The 27,991-nt window shown below is 38.7% G+C and overlaps 1 protein-coding gene across 1 annotated transcript; it reads right to left on the minus strand.

Annotated features, from left to right (window-relative positions):
- Positions 1–238: 238 nt before the first annotated feature.
- Bmp3 (bone morphogenetic protein 3) lies at positions 239–25,959 on the minus strand. The gene is made up of 3 exons (XM_015499186.2): positions 24,920–25,959; positions 8,537–9,447; positions 239–2,048 (listed from the first exon to the last, which is right to left on the minus strand). Exons 1-3 carry the CDS (start codon positions 25,278–25,280, stop codon positions 1,857–1,859), a joined length of 1,464 nt encoding a protein of 487 aa, XP_015354672.1. The 5' UTR covers positions 25,281–25,959; the 3' UTR covers positions 239–1,856.
- Positions 25,960–27,991: the final 2,032 nt, after the last annotated feature.

The raw sequence follows: 27,991 nt of genomic DNA on the forward strand, positions 1-27,991 counted from the left end.
CACTGGTTTACCAACACTGAAGTGTGGGGATGTTCCTTCATCTGGCTGATGCACAGAGATACTTGCAGTGTTTTCACATCCATCACTATAGTCCCCTCAAGGAAGATGTGTACAGAATAGCTTATAATAAAAACCCAAACCTTCAGTGCCAATAGGACTTCCAGCTCAAGTAGTCAGTCTCTTCATTTTACCAGGGAGGACACAAGACACACAGTTAACTCGAACCTTCCACAAAATAGATAGATGCTCAATAAATATTTATTAGATGACTGAACCACCATAGATAGCTACAGGCAGAAACACAGCAAAATTCCATGGCTTCTGATCCTGCACAGCTTCCAAAACAGACTAGTTATTTCTATTCACCAGGTAATACTCAACTAAGACAAGGACTAACCACAGATAAAACACTAACAACCATCTACAGCCTGAAATGGCTTCTTGTATCTCAAGCAAATATAGCAAGGGAAAGATTTATAAAACAATATTCTAGGACAAAAATGAGATAAAAGTATGTATGATAAATGGAAATGAAACAAAAACCAAATAGTATCTACATTTGACTCCTTTTCCTGGTGGATAAACTTTGTGAGCTTTGCTAAAGTGTAGATTCCATGACTGAGGCAAAGGCCCAAATTTGTGTGAAAAAGGTGCCCTTGATCCAGATGTGGTTGATGAATGATATTCAACCAACGTGAGAGTGTTGATAGTCAAGGTTTATGGGCAATTCCACAGGAAGGCAAGGCATTATCAAGCAAGTAAAATTCCAATGGCCTCAGGAAGAATTGTTGCTATTCTTGTGTTTTACAGGGAGTTTCTTTTTCTTTTCTTTTTCTCTTTTTGAGACAGGGTCTCACTAAGTTGCCCAGACTGGCCTCAAGCCTGCCATCCTCCTGCCTCAGCCACCCTCCTGAGTGTCTGGGATTATTGGTGTACACCACAGCATCTAACAGGAAGGACTATAAAATTAATTTTAGAAAAGACATATAAGAAAGAAGTGCAAAAGATGAGTTGCATCTGGGATTTTTAAAAACTGAGCTGCTGACTCCCTTTTCTGGAAGGCAGAAAACTGAAAATGGCAGTATTTCCAATATAATGGAGGATCCAATGGCAACTCTGTATATGCTCTTGAATTGCTCTACCATTTTAGTAAATTTCTCATACTAAAATGGTGCTTGCCAGAACATGAAACTGAAAAACAAGGAATCCTGTGTAGACTGAGTTACAGAGTCATATTAAGTACACCACCTATAGAGGACACAGACCCAGGCTCATGTACACACACACACACACACACACACACACACACACACTCAGCATACCCTCACTTCAATGCACACAGTGACTTGTGTAAAGAAAACAAGGGTAAACAAGTGAAGAACTTCTAATATAAACATTAACATTGACTGGAATATTTAAAACATGTTGGGTTTTTTCAGAAATCTAAGGCAACAAGCCTACTTAAAAATATGAAATTACTGTTTCCCCTAAGTTGTTAGAATGAGTAGAGATAAATGATAAGCTACTGCTGTTTCTCCATTCTATTTTTAAAGCCCCTTACAAAAATAAATCAGAATGTTCTTTAACAGTTCTAAAAACAGTTTGATACTTTTCCTCATGTGATTTTTTTCAAAAGAAAGAAATATGTGTCCATATTTACTACAAATTTATTTTTAGTTACATTCAGGAACAAATGCAGTCCAGTTCTGCATGGTAGAAATCTTCAATCTATTTGCTCATTCTCTTTTGACTATAAAACAATCTTTTGGAACAAAATGCATTGGCAGTGCAAAAAAAAAAGTCCATAAAAATAAACTAATGATTGAATGAAGCATTCAAATGAGTTCTTTGCCAGGTTATCTGCAAGCACAAGACTCTACTGTCATGTTAGGATATACCTTAAGAACTACATTTTTATTTTCATCGAAGAATAAAATGCTGAGTGAGGACATCTTTTCTGGCACACAGCAAGGCTCAGGAATCCCAGGAACAACCCCCACAGCTCTCACTATGCTCTGGATGGTAGCGTGATTTGATGGTTTCAAAGACTAGAGAAAAGAAATGAGAGAACACATGTTAGGTGGAATGGTTATTCTACTCCTCATCACACAAAATGCCTATATAATGAATTTGTTTCAACAGTTTTGTAAAATCCTGACATAGTGTACTATGTCACATAGTGTGCTATGCCCAACTTCTGCTCCCCATCGCCCCGAAGTGATAGTCATTTGCTGAGAACCTGCTATATTCCAGGCATTTTATACAGACCACCTCTAATCCTTATAACAAAAACACTGTTTCTTACATTTTGCAGACTCAAAAAGCTTAAATGACCTGTCTGAAGTCAAATAGCTTATAAGTGGTAAGAATTTGAGCCCATTCTTTCAGCAGGAATCACTTAACTTCAAAGAATTTAATCCCCAGCCATGGAATTGATATATCAGTGATGTTTTCAACAATAGGTTTGCAATAAAAAAAAAAAAAGTCTTTGTTGTTGTTCTTGACCCTACATTAATCATGAAGAACCCTAAAAAATACCCTATTTAACAGAGGTGCCTTAATGCCACTACTATAGTGATGTTTATGCATTGTTATCAAAATAAAACTAAGTGGGACAGAGGAGCATTAATTTCTTTACTAGTTGCCAGGAAAATGAATTGGATGGTGACTGTTTCATTAATGTAATTATTCAACTTTCAGAAGTGCAAATTGAGGTTAAAAAATACCACTCCATTGGCCACTGGGGGTCACTGTTGCTCCATGGGTTTAGACTTGGTAGAGTTGTATTTTTAGGAGTAGATCTTGTCCTGTGGGAATAAACTAGAGGGTCCAAGGTCATCCCATGGATGTCAGACATTTGACCAAGGAAGCCTGGGTTAAATCTCTTCCCCGGGAAAACCCAAATGGGATCATTACCTTCCATGTGAAACATGTGGTTTTATTTAGAAAGCCCCATACAGCTCTGCTCTAACTCAAAGCATTGAAGGGAGGAGTCAGTTTTGCTAGCCCAGAGTGTTAGGTCCTGCAGGATGGCCAGAAGACCTCCATAAGAGATGCCATGCTTTCAACAGCACTTTTTCCCCCATGGTCTCCTTTGGGTGGGTGAAACTGGTTTTGTTTCAATCATATTTAAAAACAGAAATTTGGGGGTTAGGAATGAGGCTCAGTGGTAGAATGCTTGTGCTTGCATAGCATGTGTGAGGCCTTGGGTTTGATCCCCAGCAACACACACACACACACACACACACACACACACACACAAAGAGAGAATGGGGGAGGGGAGAGGAATCTGGTAATTTGCCAGCCTTCAAGTCAGGAATAGGATTTAAGTCAAAACTCTCACTCTAATTTCAAGATTTTGAGCAATATTTCTTATGGCTTAGAGGCACCTCTGCCACAAAGAATTGGGATTTTAAATTCAAACTCCTAACTCCAACACGGGAAACTGGCACAAGTTACATAAAAGTCAAAGGAGAAGAAAATAATACAGAAAATCAGCATATTGTGGGGGGTGGGAAAGGATTCCTTTTGGCAGAGAAAGGGAAAATATTTTGTCTCATTGCACTTTTCAATTTCATTGTAAAAAAAAAAAAGAGTCCATACATTTGACTTCAACTTATTGTGAATAAATATAAATAATTTAAAAATTAGTCTTAATTTTACTCTTACTTTCGAGGGACTTTATGTATAAGTTAAAAGGAGAAGTCAAGTTTCAATTCACTAGCTTGGACTGATTGCAAAACAGGGTTTCGCCCCTTAAGTGAAAAAAAAAAAGTCCAGGCTATTCTACTTTGCATTTTGGGTGCTCTACATCATCAATAAAATATGTGAACCTCACCCAAATTGCAACCAGCATTGAACCATGGATGTCAATAGGCTTTGTTTGTTATCTTAGCAGTATCAGTAATTTCTAAAAAGAACTTTTGCAGATATACAATTTTCTCTATTGATTTAAATTTATTCTGAAGACTCAATCATCCAAACAGCTTGTCATGAACCCCCAAAAGATTTTTAAAGCCAGATTTTCTAACATAATTCTATTATTGTTAATGTCTAATGATTCAATATTTGCATTTTATACAAACTTGTTCTATTTAATTAGATCAGCCCTTGGGCAATAAATATGCTGCACATTGCTGTCCTCAGTGCCTAGAACACTGTATACTCTTGACACTGAAGAAATATTTGGTAAATAGATGAAATACTTACAGGAAACAGCATACCCTTCATTTTACCTATTTTTGTGGGAAAAAAAATTCAACACCAAAAATGAAAGGTTCTGCCGGAGATATGGAAAATATTCATGGGTGTTTCCTAGGAAAATTCCTATCCTTTTTTCCCCCCTTAACCTCCAACTCATAAATGATGGAGTCAGAAACTATGAGGGTATGAGTAGTCTCTAGTGAGCTCGCGGGAATTCAGCACAAGCCCTTGAATGGTGGTAGTGTTTTCTTATCAGAACCTCTCTGATTACTAGGGAGTTTCCCCTTTTTTCCCACTATGGAATCCTCTGATCAAGCTCCCCTTACCAGGAATAATTATGTCATGCACAAATGATCCATGCTGTAATTTTCTGGGGTGAAGCATATTGCCTGTTCACAGTTTTGGGTTTGTTTCTGAGTTCAAACTGTGTTACTCATGACTCTTTTTACTGAGATTGAGAAATGTTTCAGCCATAAATGCCAGCCTGTTCTCTTACAGTCACCAGCCTCTCTTTTAAATGAGGTTGAAACATGTCTTCGACATCAGGTCAGATAATTTTTTGCTTAAGAAACACAGCACATCACAATTCAATGTTTTTAGTGTTTATATTCATGACCAGACATTAGAATTGGAAAATTCAGGCAATTCATTGAGGATGTATGGTTTTGAACTAATTAATGTGAATTTTTTTCATATGGGATATTTGGTGCAACATATTTGGATTATTTGCTGCCTAGTTCTGTCTTTGCTATCCCTAGTTTTTGCATAATTCCTTGCAAAAGTAACTTCATTCCTCTAATCCTTGTTTGCTTCTTGGAGCTCTGTCAGCAACAATGGCTCAACCATTTTCATTTGAAATTTCTGTTTTCCATCTCTGCTAAGGTAGTGAGGGAGGCAAAGAACTTGGCTTTGGCTATGTTGGTATTTTTCATCTCATGGCAGAATTCCAAGAGTCTCTCTCTCTCTCTCTGGGAGAACAGATTGCCTATAAGGGCTAGAAATTGGAAAAATCCAAACTGCTCTGTCTGTGAATGAAATCTACAGTGGTCAGGTTGCACCTGCCAAGCTGTGTGTGATGTCCTCAAGTTGAATTTGATTACAAATACATTAGCAGGGGGAGAGTATGTCATCATCGGCTAGGAGCCTTCATTCCTGACCCAGACCTTGAGGTTTTGCTCCCCACTCTTCCAGTCCAGCCCACATGGGTGTGAGGGCCCAGAAACTATCTAATTGGAATCAGTGAAAGGGCAAAGCCTGGAATTTGGGAAAGGCAGAGCACAGCTGTTCTGAATTATGGAGCAGGTTGTCGACTTTAGCAGAAGAAGAGACCTGTCATATAGAGCGGGCTTTTGCTCAGGAGACCCAAAACAGGAGAGCAGCTGAGCAGTCTGGCCTGGGAGAACTTTTCTCTGGGGCAAAATGAATATCTAAAGTCTGAAGATTCTTTGGTGCCTCCATTACTGCACGTGTCATGCTGACCTAGTTGCAGACCCTCATTTTGTTCAGCTGGTCAGGCTGCGTTTCTATTTAAGTAGCTCTCTCTGGTTGCCATATTCGACACTATGCTGACAAGGGACATACTTGCCCCTTGCCCTTCCTTCGGCTTTATGTTTCCCATCCCTTGGTTATTGTACCATTGGAAGACTTAAAGGAAACCACTAGAAAGCTTTAAAAGTTAAGCATATCCACACAAGGTGACAAGAGATTGAAAACTCTTTGTAACAGCCAAACCTCCACTCTCCACTTGGCAAAAGGAAATATCAAGCTCAGAGAGAAAGCTCCATGCTTATCCCTGTTATGTCTCCCTGGAGCTCTGATGCCATTCCAAGTTTTGACAAATATTATGATGAGTCCAGTTGCTGCAATGGATGCTCTCCTCATTCTATTACTCTCCTAAGGCACCTCACTGGAAGAGCTCACAGGCTGTTAAACCCGCAGGGAGAATCCTATTTTCAATCTTGTGATATTTGTAAAGGAACTAGAAATACAGAACTTTTTCTTGCTTTACAACTTTTATTTTCTTGCTCCCTTTCCCTACATAGTCTTTCTTCAGCACCCCCACACTTAATTTTCTGTTCTCCTCAGACTCTGCAATGGTCACTAATGATAACAACAATAACAGCAAATACTTATTGAGCACCTACTGCATGCAAGTTGCTCTACTATCTCATTTTCCCCATCTCATTTTTGTTATGAGGTACTATTATTACTATTTTTACCCATTTCCAAGATGATAAACTAACGTGTAGAGAGTTTGAGTAATTTATCTAAAGAACCATAGTTGGTAAATGGTAGAATCAAGATTCAAGCCAAAAGCATTTGCTTATCAATGTCACTACTCCAAGTACAATTTGTGAATCAGCAGCATTAGTATCATGCTGAAGCTTGTTAGATGTGCATAATCATGGACTCCAGCCCCAAACCCACTGGATCAGAGCCTACATATTTAAAAACCCCAGGCAGTTTGCAGACAAAGTAAGGTTTAAGAAGCCCTGTATGATTAAGCATGCATATTTAATTATTCTGCTATGTTAACATACTTCTTTCCTTAAATTTATCCTTTTTGTAACTAATCCCTTATTAGCTTTTAAATAATTATTCTTTGGATAACTGAGGACCATGGTGAAGCTCTTCTGGAGCAATACCAGGTTTAGGATGAGTAAAAGCAGGTGGCACCAACAGAAGAGAGAGACAAAAGTGAGGAGAGTGGTGGAAGGCTGGAGGCTAAGACCCTTCTCCAGAGTTAGGGAATGAAAAGCAAACCAAAAAGAACATCTCAACATTCGTATGGCTTTCTGGAACCTGCCTGGAGTCAGGAGGGAGGGAAAAAACCTTCTTTTCCAGGTTACCCAAGTGACCTATTTATGAGGGTGAGAGAGATAGTTTAGAAAACCCTCAGCCTATCTAAAATCAGTCTTCCTGAACTTAACAGTAGAGGAATCCATTCTTGCCTCTGGATGCCACAAGGCAAGTCATATGGTAAAAGATTCTTCTCTGCTTGCGACAGGTGTCATCTTTGTTGTGTTTCTAAGTGTCATCTCTGGTGAATGGGTTTTTGTTTCATCAGAAAAATGTACTCCATGAATCTTTAGACAAGATAAGGTGCTTTTTATCACTGTAAATGTAGATAATCCTTACTTTGTATTGAGTTTACAAAACTTGATATCATTCAAAATCCTTGGGAAACATAAGGTCTTGGAAAATGTGAAAAGCTTATCTTTCTGAGATATCCTAACAAGAAAAACAGGATGTCAGTTAGCCCCTTTGTTTTTATGTGCATAGTACCCAGTGATCACAGGACTAGAAACATAAAAATGCTATCATAAAGGTTTATAAACAGAAATCAGTCACTCTTTGAGGTGAAGGATCTTATGTCCCCATTATCAAACTATAACAAAAATTGATTCAAGTATTTTTAAAAATCCACTTTTTTTCTCTGAATTCTATTCCTTGGGTCACTTCTCATTGTTTAATACAGATTCAGATTATTTGAAGCTAAGAATGAAAGCATGGCAAAAGCTGAACCGAAGGCTGGAGGGTACCTCTCTATTTTACTATTTATACCATACATCGAAAGAGAACTGTCACTTGGACTTGCTGTGCAAAAAAGAGGTGAGTGTTGGAGAGACTTCTGAAAATATATTTGTCATAATACTCAGTAGTGATATGATAAAACGCAGTCCTAACTGAGTTTGGAAGAGTCAGATAATTTCTGAGAGGTTAAAATGGGTCTTGGAAGACATTTACAAAGTCATCATATTCTATTTTGCCTTATTTTTTGACATTTAGCAGAGAAGCAAATGAAATAAACATCTGGAAGATCAAATGAGGCCAGTTTACCTAGCCAAACCCTGATCTTAACCTCTGTAGGGACAACTCTTCTCAAGAGTAACTACTTATCAAAAAAAAAAAAAAATGTTCTGCATCAGGGCATCAATCCCATTAGCTTGTCCTTTTGCTTCCACCATCTCTATGCATTCCATTCCCTGAACATCTCTCAAAGACCAGTCTTCTACCACCTGGGGTTTGATTATCATAGATAGGTATAGATAACTAGTTGAATATGCACCATGTTTGGAAGCAACACAAAAGGCATATTTTATGCATACATTTTTTTCGTATTCTTCATATTCATTTTGACCTCATATTACTTTAACACCATTAAAGTAAAAACAAGCATAACCATATTACCTATTACACTTTAGAATGTAATAAATCAGGGTCCAGATGGATTCTGTAAATGAAAACATGCACTGACACAACATGCACCTTCAACTTAGTGTGGCTTTCTACTCTGTGGAAATAGAAAGAACAGGGCTAAAACAATGGCTACCTTTGGCATGGGGAACTGGCAGGCTCCAGAGCAATAATAAGCATCAAAAGACTTGGGGGAGATAATCCATTCACTCCAGCCAATATCTGCAAAGTCCACTTTAAGGTATCTCTTGGCACAATTCCGAGGTTCAACCCACTGCTTTCTTCTTGCCTTCTTCAAGGTCTGTTCATCAAACTGAAGCGTCTGACTCTTTTGATGAGGTCCTTTTCTCTGTTTCTTCTTGTTCTTATTCTTCTCAGGAGGCTGAGTCTGAAGGGTCTTGTAAGGCTTCCTTTCTTCCCATACCCCTTCCTCCTGGTACTGATATTCTGCCCCAGGAAGCTCATTGTTCTGCAGAGGCAACAAGATACCTGTAGAGCGTTTCTTCCTTCGTTCCATAGAAAGGGCAGCTCTGATGTGGCTATCCAGTTTGGGAACAGCTCCAGTGGGGAAATTCCAATGTCCCTGTAAGCTTGACACTACACTTTCTGGCTCAGAAATGGCAACATCGTTGGCATACACCAAGATATAAGGCTCCGGAAAAGGAACCATCCTTTTTGGCAGTTGCTGTGCTTTGGGGGTCATGTTAAATCCTATGAGGAAGTCCTCGTTTTCCTTGGCCTTCTTCAAGAGCTGAGTGATATCTTTAGATAGCCAAGACATGGTATCTCGATGAGGTTTGGCTATATCTACTGACAGATGACCCAGGAGTTGGCTTTGGTTTAGATTAGCTTGGAGGCTCCACGCAGAGAGTTCTATCTGAATGTGTTTTCTCTGAGCATGATGTGAGCATCTTGGGGACACTGGACAATTCCAACTGATGTTTACTAGCTCTCCAATATAGAAATACAGTGTGGCAGACAAAATGTTTTCAGACTTGGTTAGGGAAGTCAGATTAAAAATATGCAGTCCTTTGCTTTTAAGGTCTCCTAGGAAACAAAAAAGACAAAGAGTAAATAGAAATAAATAAGACCTCAACCATGTGAAAAATTTTGACTCAAAATAAATCAGTGCCCGAAATATATGAGATAAAAGCCATAAAATTCTCCAATGAAAATAGAGGAGTAATTCTTCATGAACTTGGATTTGACAATGAATTCTGAGATATGACACTCAAATGTGAACAACAAAAGAAAACAAATAGATATATCAATAAAATAAATTTATAAATCAGATATAGTGAAATTCATTGAAATTAGTAACTTTTGCATCAAGGGACATAATCAAGAAAGTGAGAAGACAATCTTCAGAATGTTAACCATATATCTGACAAATCTAATATCCAGAACCTAGTACATAAGTGGCAGCTATAACTCAACCACAGTTATAACTCTGTATAAACCAATAAAACATGAGCAAAGGGCTTGGATAGGCACATCTCCAAAGAAGATATACAAATGGCCAACAGGCACATAAAAAGATACTCAAAAACATTAGTCATTAGGGTACTATAAATCAAAACCACAATGTACTAGTTGAGACATACTAGTATGCTATAACAAACCAACCCTAAAACACCAGAGAGTCAGAGAGGATGTGGAAAAATTGCAACTTTTTCACTTTGTCAGTAGGGAGGTAAAATGGTTCAGTTGTTGTGGAAAACAATTCGATAGGTCCCCAAACATTTAATATAGAATTACCATATGATCCAGCAATTCTACTCCTAGACATATGCCTCCAAAACTGAAGATAGACACTCAACTGAGTATTTGTTTATAGCAGCACTATCACAATGACCAAAAGGTGGTAACAGCTCAATAGATCGTCAGTGGATAAACAGATAAGCAAAGTGTGGCATTTCTAAAAGATAGAATGTTACTGTTATGAAAGAGAATGAATATCAATACATTCACAATGTAAATAGACCATGAAACATTATGCTAAATGAAATAAACTAGAGATGCAAAAGTTCACAAATTGTTTTGTTTCATTTATGTGATATATTCAAAATAGTAAAGTTCATAGAGACCATAGTGGTTGGTGTTTGCCAGGGACCAGAGGAAGGACCAAATGAGGAGAAACTCCTTATGGAGTTTAGAATTATAGAAATGTTTTGGAACTAGATGCGGCTGGTTGTTGCACAACACTTCGAAGGTATCAATTGCCACTTTATTGTTCTCTTAAAAAGTTAATTTCCTATTTTTGTGAATTTTACTTCAATTAAAAAAAAATACAAACCAAAAAATTTATGCAAACTCTTGCTTTTGAGGGTTTCTAATAGGGGTGGGGAGTCACCAGGAGTAATTTTAAAAGCCAGAAAAAAAGTTTAAAGCAAAAAATAGTCACTTTTATGATTTGTTGTTTCCTTTACTGAAGCACCATAAATGTGTGAAAATGATAACACCATAGTAAACTTAGTGCAGGGGTGGGGTGGGGCAGAGCTGAGCATTCTAGAGATGATACAGATCTGCACATATAACTTTGACAAAGTACTGTAATAGCCTCCTATCTGAGGCACCCAGGCCTACTAGATACAAGCACAGGTTTAGAATTAGACTCACCTTGACTTAAGTGCTGGTTCAGGCACTTAATTAACTGGGGGAGCTATTGTTCTCATTCATAAAATAGAGATAATTTCTACCTCCCATGTCATCAAAATTAAATGAGATAAGTTTAAAGCATTTCAAAAAGGATCTAGTTAAGCGTTTCTTCTTTTTTATTTATATATGACAGCAGAATGCATTCCAATTCTTATTACACATATAGAGCACAATTTTTCATATCTCTGGTTGTATACATAGTATATTCTCACCAATTCGTGTCTTTATACCTGTACTTTGGATAATAATGATTATCACATTCCACCATCATTAATTACCCCATGCCCCCTTCCTTCCCCTCCAACTCCTCTGCTCTATCTATTCGTCTATTCCTCCCATGCTCCCTCTCCCTATCCCACTATGAATCAGTCTCTTTATATCAAAGAAAACATTTCGTCATTTGTTTTTTTTTTTTTTTGGAATTGGCTAACTTCACTTAGCATTATCTTCTCTAACTTCATCCATTTATGTGCAAATGCCATGATTTTATTTTCTTTTATTGCTGGGTATTATTCCATTCTTTATATATGCCACAGTTTCTTTATCCATTCATCTATTGAAGGGCATCTAGGTTGGCTCCACAGTTTAGCTATTGTGAATTGTGCTGCTATAAACATGGATGTGGCTGTGTCCCTGTAGTATGCTGATTTTAAGTACTTTGGGTATAGACCAAGGAGAGGGACAGTTAGGCATTTCTTAAATGTAAATCGTCCAGTGTAATTAATGCCACTATTCACAGTATTGTAGGGATTGTATCTCACACCTGCCTCACAAAATGTAGGGTGCAGGATATGTGTTGGGTAGGCAGGGTGAAGTAACTTAATATTCAGACAATATATTAAAAAATGAGCCACCCATTCAAAAATGTTTTTAAATTTTTTCTTGTATAGTTTGTCTGAAATCTGATACTACATAAATTTTGAAGTTAAATTTCTATATGGCTCAACAACAACAACAAAAAGACTGAAATTGTTTACTTGTACTTCTAGTTCTTCATATCCAGAATAAGAGATAGTAGAGAGAAGGAGACAGATTTGTCAAGGCAGAACACGGCTCTTTCTCATGAGATCATCTAACAAGTTATTGGTAAAGCTGAGGTTAAAGAATGTCCAGTCCTGGGATTGGCCACCAAAACCGAGGCTTTCCTTCATGCACTTGTTCCATATACATACTTGTTTCAGAAACACACGCAATCATGAAATTATGTTCTTGATCAAAAACATGTTTCTGTAAAAACAAAACATTTTTATAAAGATGTGGAAACTTAAAATGAGTTCACTGAGTCCCCAAGCACAGAGGAAGTGCAATGGGAAACACATTTTACTCATTTTTAACATTGTGTGAAGCAAAAGAAGGAAACTGCCATTTGTGCACATTTGTATTATCCATGACACCAGGATAATATTTTGCAGACCTTTATAACAAAGCCATGGCATTGGAGTTGTTCAGAGACTCTGACCTTAATTCATCCCAGTCACCATAGCATATACTTTTACCCAAACTTCGTGTAGCAGAGGGAAGTTTAAAATGGAAGAAGAGAAGTCACTCTGTTCTAAGTTTGTGGCAATAGAACAGCTGCCAAACTTACTGGCAGTGAATGAATGAATTCCGAGGGACAAGGGTGGCAGAGTCTCATTGGGTAAACTAATCCTGCTCCTTTCCCCCACATTTTGCTTCAAAACATTTCCTTATTTCAGACTAGTTTCCCATCACCTTGTTACCTACTCTTGGTCAGCCTCCACCCCTGTGTCTAATCTTCAATATCTTCTCATGAAAATTCTCAGAATCTGTCACACCACCTGGTCCCACCACTCCCATTTCAGTTCAGGCCATGATTTTAAAGTTTAAGCCCTGTGACCCAGTACCTATTCCACTACACTCAATAGGGGTTCTCAGACAAATTACAAATACAAACAAATGTATTTTGTTCTCAGACAAATTACCTAAACAAAATCCCAGTCTGCTCCTCTATAAAATGAGCCCAGTAGTATCAACTGCAGAGTTGTTGTGAGGATTAATTAAATGAATGCAAGTAAAGTCCACATAGGAAAGCCTCCTTAAATGCTAGAACTGCACTGCCAGGATGATAGTGACCAGCTACTTCAGTTCAAAGTGAGGCGTGCTGTATACATGTAAAATGAACCCTGAGTTTCAAAGATTTGCTACAAAAATAAATGTACAGTATTTCAGAAATATATTTTATATTGAGTATGTATTAAAATGATAATATTTGAGTATATTGGATTAAATGTACTATATTATTAAAATTAATTGCTTTTGTTACTTTTTGCATTTTTAAATGTAGCTACTAAACTTTTAAAATTATATATGTGGCTCACATTTGTGGCTCCTATTAAATCTCTATTGGATGGTGGTGGTCTAGAATAACCACTAGTTTTATAGTCATATGGCCCAAAAGGAAATTTTTTAAAGCTTGTATTTCCAAAGGCAGTAAAGAATGAGGATTTTGCTCAACATGAATAAGCAAATAAAACAGTAAATTGGGCAAAAGATTCCTTTCTTGAAATGCAACATTCTTTCTTTATGAAGGACATATTAGATAAAGATAATCTTGGTGATTACTTTAAAAATTTCCCTCCAGCTGCAGTTAATCATTTCAATCTGCAACCGAAAGTCTAAGACCAACAAACTGCTCTATTCTAGAGCTAAAAGGGCCTTATAACACAGAGATTATATACATAGTTTCCACTGTATTATTTGTGTATTACACACATAAACATACTACAACCAGCCATGAACAGAGACCAAAGCAAAATAAATGATTTACTTTAACAAACATGAGCTGAACACCCACCAGGTGCTAGAGCTGGGGCTAGATCATAGGGTTTCACAAATAGATGCTCCTATTCACGCACCCTGGTGAGAAAGAGGAACGTGAGTAATGTGCAGGTAGTTCTGCCACTTTAACACTAGCTGTCCAAGGTGTTAAGGATCTTGGAACAGAAGAGGAAGCACTTAACTTTGTCCAGATAGGGGACAGAGGAACACGTGGGGAAAAGTTGCCCTTTGAACCACACTAAAGATGAAGGCAGAAGGGAATGTTGGGAGGAGAAGGAAGGAAGGAACATGTTACAGCAGTGTCACAGCTGCTGTTATAGCAGCTGAAGATCTGGAAGCTTTTCCACAAGGAATATTGGCAACATTTTAAATATAAATTATAATAATGCTTAAAATTAACCCAGTTATATTGAATTCTAGCAAACAACTAAGCCAGCCAAATTCAGACAAGAAATGGCTAATTCACATCTAGCTTCTAACCAAAGGGGAGTTAAGTTATACCCAGCACTTGATGTCTTTGCTCTTGTCATTTCTGCTCAAATCAAGGAAAGTTCTCTTTCTGCCTACTCTAAATTCCTACTCTCCTTCCTGTTTTTAAAAAGTAAGCTTGAAGTAGCCACCTTCTATAAAGCATTCCTTCTTTGACCAATGCTTACTTTTTGTTTTCTCTGATTTTAAGTTATTTAATTTCTGTGCAAGTCAATGCTCTTTCCTCAAAGCAACCAAATAAACATTTAGTGAACATTTACAATGGACAAATACAGCTTTAAGACAGCTGCATGGAATTTAGCAAGTTGGGTATGAGCAATAATTAAGAATGAGATAAATGCCTCCCTGAAATAGAAACACATGACAATAATATCTATTAAATGGCTTTCAGGCATTTTATATTTTTTTAGATTTGTATATTAATTTAGCTTTTAAATAAGCATCTTCCTGTACTTAATAATGGGAATTTTGCTTTAGAGTTCTCTCTCTTCCCCCATGAGTTGTTGCAAAGATTTATCTACGCACACCGATAACTAAGTTTAAATACCAGTGAAAGAAAAATGCCTTAATGTTCACTTTTTTTTAATTCATTTGAAGTATTCAGATAATTATGTATTTGGAATGATTGAATAAAACATCAGGTATGTTTTCTGATTAATAAGAAAAAACTGATAATAATGATACTGGTAATGATAATATGAGAAAGAAAGGTGGGCTTCTTGATATTACCAAAAATAGTTTATGAATTATTTTAGGCTCTGGATAGCCTAAAATTTTGAATACAAGATAATACTAATTATATGCTATTCCAATCTAAAAATATCTAGAGCAGCATGCCCAATTCTGGGTGTTTTCATCTTAACTGTTTTCTGATATGTCAAAAACAACCAGGAAAGTAATCAAGATGTAGAGAGGTCTAGAAACTCTTTCATAAGTTTGAGTTGAATAAATAAGAATAGATGACCTGGGGGTGGAACAGTTTAGCAAAGATATAAAATTATTGTGAATTATTGGAGGGACTTCAGAGAAAGCAGGATTTTTCTTTCTAGTGTCAAAGATAAGAATAAATCTAAAGGTGGCAATTGAAAGGAGGACAAATCCTGGTCAATGTAAGTCATGACTTTTGATTGTTTGACTCAACTTGGTAAGAATGGGAAAAAGTCCAGATTATTGCAGGAGGATTCCCTTGTGGTAGGATGGGGTGTGAAAAGTAAGCTACAGAATCTCTCAGCTCCTTTGCATGTAACATGGGGCTTTGTTTCCAGCTCTTCCCCAAGACAAATTTATGATGCCAAAATATAGCTACCAATAGGTGGTACTATTTTCTAACTGTTTGCTGGCATTCCAACAAGCCCAATTTTCTTGCTGGGAAGATATCTATTGCAATCTAGTTAAGGTTTGCCATTGGCATTATAATCTTACATTCTGAATTTTCAGAATCATAATATCTGAGAATTGAAAGGGAGATTGGAAGTCAGGTGAGTTTCTGAACAACTCACAACCCTCCCTCTTGCTTGTTGGGACTCTGACCCTGCCACTTCTCTGTGGAAAACTTTTTCCTACCCCTTTCCAACTTGATAATCTGGATTTGTTTGTTAAGGTAAAGCAAAGGCACCACCTCCCAAGGCAGGGTGGTCTTGACAATCCACTCTCTTGACTGGGACGCTGCCTCTATTATTTTAATTTGGTGTTGCTCCTTTCTAAAACCATAAAAACACCTTAAAGATGAGTTCCTGTTTTACATTAGACTCTCTAGCTCCCACAGTAGGTCCTGACCCTTAAGCAATATTCAATAAATGCTTCTTTTATGAACAGATTTAATTCAACCTATGCATTACAGAAACGCAAAAATGAAGGACCACAGAGTGAGTCAGCTGGTTACAATTGATTTCAGGTCACTGTCTATCTATGTAGATTTATGTAAGGAGTTTGACTGTTTAAAGGTAGAAGATTTATTTCTGTTTTTATCTGAAAACAGAGCACCTGCACCTGACAAGGGCAAGGATTCAGCTTAAGCAGCTGGGATCTGACCTGGGGACTCAAGACTGGCCATGCTATGCCTGAGCAGTTCAGCCCCTCTCCAAGAGTAGCAAAGGCAGTGTCCAGGGAGTGGTGAGGGGAAGTTCACCTTTGTGTTGGCCCACACAGAATGAATTCAAAGGGAATTAGAACATACAATGGAAAGCTTTCTATGTAAAGTCTGATTTTAAAGCAAATAGATTAAATGAAATCTTGATGATTAGCTAAATCCCCAGGAAGCAGGGAAAACATTTTAGTCATACAGAAAATATGTAGCTAAGAACAGTTCCTTACTACCCCTCCCCCACAACTCCTTTGTCCAAACAAAGTTCAGCGGCCAGAACTGCCAGGGGTACCTAGGAAGAGGTTATATATACTCTACACCCGCTGCCACTGGCTGAATATTTGCTCTGGATTTCTTAGCTGGGGCTGTAGTTTCTCTCTGCTACCTTCCACTTTCAGGAAGAGGGAGATGAAAAGGTCACAAAATTTTATTTTTCTTGCAGAGTCTGAATCAAAATGTCTTAAGTTTTATGAGAACTCCAAACAACCACTTTCTATGTCCAAAGTAAAAACATGGCCAAAGATGATATAATGTATGTTTTTCTAGAATAGTCAAATGTTCATTAATCAGTTTATCTGCTCTTAGCCTCCGCCCAGGGGCATTCCTAGACTGTGAGCTCTTGGAGGGCAGACTTGAGTCCTATAAATCTTTGAACTTCTAGTCCTTCACAGGGTCTGGAGTATTTACCTCCTGAAATAGGTGTGTATGTTCGTTTGTTGAATGAACAACTGTGCAAACTTACCAGATTCAAAAGTTTAACACCATAATGAAAAAATTTTCAAGTAGGTTCAAGTTCCTTAAGTTGGCAATAGCCTTTCTTCAGCTGTTTCCTTCCAGTTAATTAGAGATGAAGAATTATTAGATCAGTTGTATATAAAGTAAAATATGATCTCCATTTATATATAAATGATAATATGCCTCAGGGGAAATTCTTTCAAGACAAGTTTGTTTCTTAAAGGACTCATTACCTGACAGCTTTTCGACTATCTCTTCTTATTTCATCTCTGAATATTGAATTCAACTCAACTGAGTTCAAGCTGCATGTCAAACTATGCCAGGTCTTCAGAATGTGACCATGAAATGAGATAGACTTCCTGCCCTCCAAGGACTTTGTTTGGAGGCCCCTGCTCACATCAGTCTTCTAGCAAATCTATTAGGTCACAAACTCTCTGCAGCTGTGAGTAAAGGGCAAGCAGTCTTGATTAACATACTTTGAAGCCTTCTCCAGGGCAAAAACTGTCATAAAGGCAGCAATATACCTTGCAAAACAAAAGAAGCTTACCATTACATAAGTTAATAAACCATTTGTCCATGGAGACGCCCACTGAGGGCCAGGAATAGCACGCTAATCAATCCTAGATTTCGAATATGGGTTATGATGCAAAATACTCAAGACTCTAGGGATAGAAGCTTAGAGCAGTGTTTCTCAGACATGGATCAGAATCACTCTGCTGGCTTTTTAAAACGCAGATTTGCTGAGCCCTACTTCAGATTTAACTCAGAATTTTGGTGTGGGCTGGAAAATTTCAAATAAGATTCCAGGTGATTTTGATGCTGCTGATTCAGGGATCATATTATGATACTAAATAACTTCATGAAATCTCTGCAAAAGAGTACAACTCTGCTCCACTCCATCCCTGGGGTCCGGATAGTAACTTGTTGAAGGTAGGTTGGGAAAATCATAGATTATTTTACAAGATGCCTACCATCTCTTTATATTTACATTATCACTGCAAACAAACATATAGTATCAGCATTTGAGATGTGTTTAAGGCTTTGTGGGAAGCTAGAGGAAGACAATCTCTCAAAATATTAAGAATATCTTGTTTAGGGTTTTTTAACTGTTTTTAAACAAAATCTTTATTTTGTTTATTTATTTTTATGTGGTGCTGAGGATCTAACCCACTGCCTCACATGTGTGAGGCAAGTGCTCTGCCACTGAGCCCCAACCCCAGCCCGGTTTTTAAACTTTTGATGTATCTTTCTATTAACTTTCTCCAATGGGTTTCACCATTGTTCTATAAGAGACACAGTAGGTATGATTTAACCCACCTTATAGATGAAGAGGCTGATAATAGCAATAATCAAGGACTTTATTACAGCAGTTTAGCTAGGATCGGAATTTAAATCTCCCAATGCTCAGCCTTAGGTAACAAAAAAAATAAATAAATAAACTCTAATGATCTTTTTTTTTAACTTGAAAACCATTCATCTTAACCTATATCTACCCACAACAATCACTCAATATAGTCTCTAGGATTAATTTCATGCAATTAAATTTTTTAAAAATCAAAGGAAAAGTAAATAAGAGTGTGTTGGACCTCAGCTGCTTTAATTATACAATGAAAGGCTGGACAAAGAACCTCGAATTTCTGAAGTTATTGGATGTAATTATTACATAGAAGGCATATTTGACAGTACCTTTTTTAGTAAAGTGAGATCATTTTGCTCAACACGTTCATTTATAGTGTTCCCAAATATAATCAAGGCATTTACCATGCTTCTGTTAACAAAAGAAGATAGATCTTTAAAGGAGATCATTGAAGAAGTAAGTCAATAAACACACCATGGTAATTTCACTTTATGACCTACTTGCAGATGTTTTTAGATAAAGAGAAATCCTTGCCTTTAAAAATAGCACCACTGAAAGTGTGTGTTACCAGGGCACTTTATCTACAGCTTTATATGCCAATATGCCAAGACACAATTCCTACTAACATGTGAATAGACTAGCAAATTTATTGGTTGCTAAATATGTATGAGAAGTTTGGGGTAATACTGTCATCACTTATTACAGTCCAAAGTTGACATTATCCAACCTTAGCATGCATCAACTGATGCATATATCACTATATATAACATATATGCCATATATAACATATATGCCAAGTTTTTATATCACTATGTAGATATTTCCATTTAAAAGTTCTATTATCACGGATTCATGACATTATCATAAAAATTGACTCAACTGAAAATTGACATAGGGAAAGCTCTATCTTAGACTATTTCTGATGCCAATTTCTTTCCACTACTACCACCAAAATAAAATTATTAAGATTACTGATTATAGCCGGTGCAGTGGCACATGCCTGTAATCCCAGCAGCTCCAGAGGCTGAGACAGGAGGATCAAAAGCCTTAGCAATGGTGAGGTGCTAAGCAACTCAGTGAACCTCTGTCTCTAAATAAGATACAAAATAGGGATGGGGATGTGGCTCAATGGTCAAGTGTCCCCTGAGTTCAATCCCTGGTACAAAAAAAAAAAATACTGATTACTAGGATATGCAATTTTTTTTTCTTTTTCTTTTTCTTTTGGTACTATGGATTGAACTGAAGGGCACTTTACTATTGAGATACATTCCCAACATTTTTTATTTTTTTGTTTTGAGACAGGGTCTCACTAAGTTGCTGAAGGTAGCCTTGAATTTGGGATCCTCCTGACTCAGCCTTCCCAGTCATTGGGATTACAGGTGTGTACCCCCTTGCTCAGTAGGATATGCAAATTTAACAAATGAGAAAACCATCTAAATTTGGGGAGAAAATTTCTGTCTTATATTGTAGCACAAAAATCCTGACTAGTCAATAGAACATATATGCCAAGTTTTTCAAAGTTTTTTATGAGGATTCTTGAGGGGTATAATTTTATTTTATCTATTAAATACAGCTAGTTCAGGGAATTATATAAGGGAGTTGATGGATGTCTTGAGCAAATGTGTCTTTCATATAGGTATTAATGATGGTAAAACATTAACAAAATGATATGTACAATCTCCCAGTGTATTTTTCTGCAAATAAAGTAGCTTTAAAACAAACAAACAAACAAACAAAAAATAGGTACTTAATCATGTAGAAGAAGACAATAAAGAAAAGTTCATAAAGAGACAGGGAAGATAAAATTTGGTGACAGAGAGACTCTAAAATTATATTCAGAGAGATTTTCAACATAAAAGCAGGAAGACGGTAAAATGTCAATTATAACCAAGTTCAAAAACTAACAATATACATAAGTATCATGAGATAGGTACTGAATGGGAAATGAGAATGAAGACGGGTTTCATTCATAGTAGTCACTGAACTTGGCATATCTTCTTTCTTGCTAAATTAGGAAGGTTTTATTTATTTATTTTTATGTGGTCCTGAGGATCAAACCCAGTGCCTCACACATGCTAGGCAAATGCTCTCCCACTGAGCCACAAACCTAGCCCTAAATTAGGAAGGTTTTAAACTAGTATTTTCCCAACTAGCAATCTTAGAACTAAAATTCTCCAAAATTCATGTAGAGAAGAATAAATTATCCTCTCTCCAAAAAGTGTGCCCCTCTTAAGGAGCCTCATTAGCATCTAAAGGCACTGAAAGGTCCCACAGCAAAGAAAACAGATCCCTTCTTCCAAATTTTTTGACCATGGAATCCAATTTTATGTAGCACCTTTTAAGATCTTCCAGGGACCTCTTTTTGTGAAATTTTCTCCTAGAAAATTAGATCAGGTCAATAGAAATAACAGATTTTTTGATGAGCTCAGTATGTTTGAAAATTGTCTAGCAAATATATCATGATGCCCATTTATGCTTCCATTGAAGCAGGTGAACTTGTTTCCTTCAATGACTCTTCCAAAAACAAAATTCTACCATACCAAAATAGTTAGAAGTAGATTGGGCATGTAGGTGACTATTTAATTATTTTGAAATCTGAACTCATTCAGTCAATTACTTGTGAACTTGTACTGCTTAGGTAAAATGTATGTAAACATCTTAATTCATTTTTAATTATGCATATATTTTATTATACAAATATTGAGTGAATTATTTGCTTGAATGAATTATCTGCTTATGGTTTTTATTTTTCATTGACCTTCATGGTCTCTTGGTTTCTCCAAGTGTGTCTAAATGTACTACAAAGCTAAATTTGAATTATTTTTTATGTGATTCATTCTCTTTCTCCTTTCCATCGAGCATGGATAATCAAGAATTCATGGTATTATGGATTTTTAAATGTCAGATATTATAAAGCTGTCTTGCCTATTACAGTAAAAACTTCATTAAAGGCTATCATGTATTCAAAGTGGTGTGTAATTCAAAGCAGCTGCACATCCAATTCCTCCACATGTACTATTGTCCTTTAAATAAAAACAACAGATAAAGTACTCTTTAGTTTCAAGCCTCATTTCTAGGTGCTAGGCATTTCAAGGTAAGTATATTCTAATAAAATAATTATAGTTGCTTATCATTAAAAGATATGATGCTTTCCTTGGTCCACATATTATACAGAAACAGCTCCTATTGTGTGATGATCCTTTTATCATATACTATTTTTCCAAATTCTTATATTTTCACCTTGCATTTCAGAAACATGTCAAAAATCTTGATTCTTCATTTTTAAAGTTTTTGCTTCCTAGTAGAAAAGAATCTTTCTTTCCTCATTGAAGGAAAATATTCACTTGTGGATCTGGGTTACTTCAATATCATTCTCTTTTATTCATGAAATATGTGTGATTTTAAAAAAGACAATGCATAACCACTGAAATGTAGTCTTTTTGTACTTGTATGTCATCGAAAGTGATAGTTTCCTAATAAGAACATATGTGCTTTAATTGGTTTTCCTAAAGAGGTTACATTTATGACCAAGAAAAATGAAATTAAGTTACTATGGGAATAAAGATAAAGTAAGTAACATAAATTATCTATCTTGAATGATCATGATAGAAAAAAACATCATGTAAAAGCCAAGAACAAACTTAAATCAAGATTAAAACAGGCGAATTTCATATCCTTCTGTCCTCCTTCAAGATGATGTGTTTTATCAGGCCAAACGTCTCTGCCATCAATAATTTTGTAAATCAACTTTTACAAAGGGAAAGATAAAACCTCTCTTTATGTAAACTCTTACACGTCACAAAAAAAGCTTATAAGTGCTCCAAACTTACGGTTTTGGCACACCAGCTGCCTTGAGTTGAGGGAGGAGAACAGGGGTTAGCAGAAAGTGTATTTAGGATGGATGCCACCCACCATCAAGTAATGGTTTAAGTAGAAAGTAATCAGAGGGAGACCACAGCAGCTAAATTTCAACCAAAGATATTCTAGGTTTAGAACAATAAATAATTTTAATCAGGTATGTTCCAAAGAGCAAATAGGTCTCTAAGGCTATAACTCAGCCTGAATAAGCACTTGGAAAGTCTGCCGGATCAGCAGCCACTCCGTGTACATAGCACACCACCTGACTTTCCATTAAAATCTGGAACATCTTTGGTACAGAGAAGCCCATATGTTGTGAAACACTTTGAACTGAAAAACATATCTAATTTATTAATGCAGAGAGCATCTTTCACCCACATCAGAACACAGGTCACAAGGTGAAGGGTGTCATGAAAATGCTGATATGGATGAAGCGAGAGGGACACACGTGAAAACCTTAGCACTTTTCTGGAGTCCTGCCTCATTTCAGCCAGGACTGCCTTATAATAAAGTCTTTTCAGTGTGTTAGTAACTAAACACTCTTGGAAGGGGTCCAACATGAACCACCTCTCAAGGAGTCTCCAACCAGGTAACATGACACTTAAGCTTCCACAAAAACCAATGTCTACATTTGATGAATAAGTCATTAAGACAGTCTCTAGGATGCTAAAGGGATTACCTTTCTTATCAGGGCACACAGCCTTGTATACATGCTTCAAGCTTCTATTCATCATTTCAAGGGAATGTCTGGCCTCTGCATCAGAGTTTATCATTTGATGCTAGAAGACCACAGTGGGGCTGATAAGGGACACTAAAATTATAATGTGCAGAATGAATTGAAGCCCCAAAGTATACTGTGCCTGAGTTATTCAAATCCTTACACATAGTTCACCCAGTCTACAACAACAACAACAAAACTATACAATGTGTGTGAATGAAACAAACTCAAATTCTACCTCCAAACTTGTGGTTTATACTAAAAATGAAACTTGTCAATACAAAATATAAATTGTTTGTCTCTCCAGTGCCTCAGTTATTCCCTGGGCTTATAACAAAGAAAACAAATATCAACATAAGAGTTACTTGAGTATCTGCAGTATTGCCTCCTGCCTTGCCCACCCAACTTCCTTCTAATCCTTGTTTCTTCCACACTGCTCCTTCATTCAGCTCTTCCCCCAGAGATGCACTAAAGTAAACCCATCATTCACTGTCAGGACAGCTTCCTCAAGGATCTGGGGTGTTGTGGATAATGCAGGGCAGGTTTCTGTTTCCCTAGTGGAAGTGAGCTCCTTACAAGTCATGCTTATGGTTCTAAGAAGAAAGTAAAACCTGGTTCAGCTCAGCCTCTAGCTAAAGACTTCTGCATTAGAAAGCATAATTCACATTTATTGTAAATGTCATCATGCCTTTGAGCTCTAAAGTTTATTCACAGTTTCAACCTTGGACTTTCCTTGATGGATGTGTTAGTTTTCCTTTTTTTTTTTTCCCCAGGAGTCCTACATATCAAAGTTGGGGAAAATGTATCAGAGCACTGAGGCATAGTTTCCTTTCTTGAAGATTCTTTGATGCTTCACTAAAGATGGCTTTGCATTCACGTTTTTCTTTATCATGAATGTAAGGAAGGAAAAATCCTAGTGCATCCTCAAAGCATATAAATAGGGTTTGGAAACTTTCCCTCAAGCCATTAGCACAAGAGGGGAAGACTGTTAGCATGTAAGTTATTCACTTCACCACAGGGGCTAAGCGAAGAAACCTTGTTAAGCCACGAATTTCAGTCTGCAGTGATCTGCGTTGAAAAATGGGATGAGCAGATTCTCGTGGGCAGATTCCAAGAGATGTTTAGGATCCGCAGCTGCTCCACCCCCAGCCCCCAACTCCTCCCAGAGTGGATGGTACAACTCCTATTTGCCCAGATGGGTTTTAAGTAATGTATACACTCAAGCACCTGGTTTTATTTGGGTGTTTGCCACGTAGGGACTATCAAGTAGAAAGTGTCAAATATAGTAACACAGAGGGCGCGAGGAGTTAAGAGCCCGTGCAAAATCTGGAGAAGCGAAAACCTAAAAGGCAAGGGGAAGGCGTCTAGTTCAAGTGCGCTTTACTCTCTGGGGCCCTTTCGGCTGGCATAAAATGGCATCTGCTTCTGGGTAAACACAGGTCGAGCCTAGCCCAAGGGAATTTCCCCTGACCAATTTAGGAATCTTCGGGATAAGGTCCCCTAGAAGTACTCCAGGCACCCAGAGCAGGAGGGCTACGCTGAGCATAAAATGTCGCCCCCAACCCCCTCTATTGCTCTGAGCTCTTCTCTCGACTCCCACTCACTTGGGATTATAAAACTGGGCTTATCTAGATCGCAGCTGGAGAAATGCGAAGTGTGACAGGACAAGGGACACAGAGGGCAGCTGCGAAGGGCGGGGAAAGGTCCCTAGGTAGCACTACCGAGCCAAGGGCTGACAAGGAAGCGGTGGGGGGGGGGGGCGGCCCTGGGAGAAAGCCAAAGAGCGAGCGACAGCAGGAAGGGGCTCCCCTCGAGCACTCACCTGCTGCTCCCGCACGAAAGCTGCGAACTGTGTTGCCTTCGCGCAAGGGCTGAGGGCGCCGGGGCTGCGAGCTTCGTTGTCGGGAGCTTGGCTTCCGTGCCGCCTCCACTCTGCCACTGTCGCTGTACCTGTCGTAGAGCCGCAGCATATGCTCCGACACCTTGTCAAGAGGCTGCAGCTCTGGGCCCGGGCCACCACCTGCCGTGCGGTCTCCTGGCATAGCTTGGTGGAGCTCGGGCAAATGTTGCTTCGGTCTCTCTCCCTGCACTAGGCTCACGCTGAAGAAGCCCAGCCACAGATAGAGCAGGATGCGCGCCCCAGCCATGGCGAGGTCCGGGTGCCGCGCGTCCGCTTGGTGCATCGCACGGGAACACTCCCAAGGCGCGAGGGGCCGGCGACAAGGCTGAGGGTTGAACTTCTAAGCCGCTGCGGTAAGGGCACTGGGAGCCCAGGGCACAGCTGGAACCGGACAGCGGCAAGCCCCACTTTCTGCGGTGATTGAGCGCGAACCCGCAGGTGGGCTCTTCTTGGGCAGCGACGCGGATCTCACCCGCGCAGGGCGCTGCAGGCGTTGTCTCCAATCCAACGCTGAGGAAGAGCTGTAGGTCGCCGCGTGTGTGGCCCGGGTGTTTTCAGGAGCTGCCTCTACCCTCCCTCCCCACTTTATTTTCGGGAACACCCGGCCAAAGCGGCTGCGCTGGGGACGCGGGTTAGAGCTGCCTTCAGCGCGTGCCGGAGCTGGGGTGGGAGCAGTGTTCTGGAGGGCGCTCACTAGCTCGCCTTTTCCAGGGACTGGAGGAGCAGCGGAACCGCCAGTCCGAGTTTTGAGTGTAAGTGCGTGGTGTGTGTGTGTGTGTGTGTGTGTGTGTGTGTGTGTGTGTGTGAGAGAGAGAGAGAGAGAGAGAGAGACTCTGACTCTCTAACTTCGTTCCTTCTTCCTCTGACTGATCTGTTCAGTTCGCTGCCAATTTCGCCCTCTCCTTAGCCCTAGTAGGCACTCGGACCTGGCAGTAGCCAGGAGAGAAGTGAGGAGGGAAGTAACCAGTGAACCAGCAGGGGGAGGGAGAGAAGAGGAAGTAGGGTGGGGGTGCCTAGGGAGAGGAGGGAGAAGGTAGAGGAAGCAAAAGTAGGAGGGACTTTTTTTTTTTTTTTAATCTCTTGGAGAACAGTGGCCACATTCCCGCTAGCAAGAAGGCAGAGGAAAATAAAAGAGTTTCTTCCTGGGTTTTTAATCTTCTGACTCTGAACAGAATCGCGATGTGAATTCCGTTCTCATTTCCTTTCCTGGGCTTCTTGTGTCTGAAGCTATGGACCCTGCACCTGTGCCTCTTGGCCATAGCTACCTGTCATCCTGAGAGCTTCTCATCATAGCTCCCCTCTCCCGCTGCAAAAAAAAAAAAAAAAAAAAATCAGTGAGAGCCTATTCCATGCTACAAACATGCTAATTCACCCACCCTCACCCCCCTATACTCCCTGGAGAGGTTTCCCTGCAGAATTGGGCAGTGGTGGTGACACTCAGGGCTTCTGGAAGATCCCAGAGTGCAAGCAGGCTCCTGGAGTTGCTAGCTTCCATATACTTGCTAATTCTCTATTTTTCTGGGGCTGTAAATGGAGATTAAACTACTACCCAATGTTTTACCCCACATGAATCATATCCTAGGTGCTTTTAAAAAAAAATGTTTCACGTGTACTATTTTCAAATAATTTTCATGACAAAGCCCGTTTTACAGACTAAAAAACTAAGGCAAAATGATACACAATCAGTGTAGCATAGATGAGCTCTAAAATCAGGGAGTCTGACTTCTGGGCTCAGGCCCTTAATCACCACAGTATCAATAATAAAACTAGCATTTAAATTAAAGTTTAAAAGTACAACTGGTGGATCTTATGTTCTTGTCCTTGTTCCTGGCTAATGAAGTAAACTCTCCATGTCTCTTGCAGCTCCCTGCTCCCTCTGTGGGGCCTTGAATTTTATTGAAAATAAGATAGGCCCAAGGGTTACCTTGAGCTTCCAGAATCTCTGTTTCTTCTTTAATGGTGAATAACAGCGCATTCCTTTCAGAGTTTTGTTTGGATGACATTAGAAAGCAGTGTTAAAGTGACTGGCACACTGACTAGCCTTTACTAGGGGCTCAATCCCTTTTTATCCCAAATTTATCCCAAATGCAGACTATATTCTCCCCACTCAGTCACTTCTCATCCCCCTGTGGTTTGGATTTTGCCCTTAGCCACCCCAGGAACTGTTCTGCAGATAATAACACATGCTTCAAGTGTGTTTGAGAGGATTCAATGGGATCATGTGGGTGATCTTTGCCTGGCATAGAGAACATAATAGCTTTTGTGATTAATAATGAAGACCTAATTGCGAAATTCAATAGGCCCTGGAAACTCACTCCCTCTTTGATTTTTCCCTGTGAATCTTTAGTTGTGTTCCCTCCCCTTTCTGCTCTCTCAATTCTGTGAGCTGCCTTCCCTAATGTTTCTCACATCTTTATACTCTGCCCTGGGAGAATGACAAATCGAGAAGATTCTTCTCCGCTCCTGCTGTTGAGGTGGTCACCTCTGACCTTTCAATATATAATTCTGGGTCTCCTACAGCCCTAACCATCATTGTCAAAAGTTCATCCTATTCCCCTTTGAAAGTGTCCCTGAGACTTGCCTCCCTTAAACTCCTGTGTATACTTCTTTTGAGACATTTGTCACTCTGTTCTCAACATAATTCATTGTTTGTAGGAAGCTGTGTTGTGGGGCTGCAGACAACTGTGCATCCTCAGTGCCCACCTTCATCTCTTCCTAGTTCTGTATAGTCCTTTCTCAGTACCTTTACTTTCTCATTAGCATAGTGCCTCCAGCATTGCAAAAGCTTAAAGAGAGATAGTGGAGACCTGAGAGAATTATGTGTCAGTTTTTTTTTTTTTTTTCCTAAAGAAGACATCAATTTTAGTGACCAGTCATTACATTCAGTATAAGCAAAGTAATGAGGTGATGTTAAGCATGTAGAATAATCTCTAGCAGGACTCTCAGCTGTAACTGCAAGATGGTATAAAGAGTCTGGATGTGGAAACCAGTTAA

This window comes from Marmota marmota, unplaced genomic scaffold, assembly GCF_001458135.2.
Source record: "Marmota marmota marmota unplaced genomic scaffold, marMar, whole genome shotgun sequence".
NCBI classification, from domain to species: domain Eukaryota; kingdom Metazoa; phylum Chordata; class Mammalia; order Rodentia; family Sciuridae; genus Marmota; species Marmota marmota.

Bases quoted from the DNA above. Each gene is read 5' to 3' on its own strand.
- Bmp3 (XM_015499186.2), bottom strand. From the start codon at position 25,280: ATGCACCAAGCGGACGCGCGGCACCCGGACCTCGCCATGGCTGGGGCG. The intron at 9,448-24,919 runs GTGAGTGCTCGA...TTTGTTTCCTAG, and splicing joins CTTTCGTGCGGGAGCAGCAG to GAGACCTTAAAAGCAAAGGA. The intron at 2,049-8,536 runs GTAGCCATTGTT...TCTTTTCTCTAG, and splicing joins GCCAGTTCCCCATGCCAAAG to TCTTTGAAACCATCAAATCA.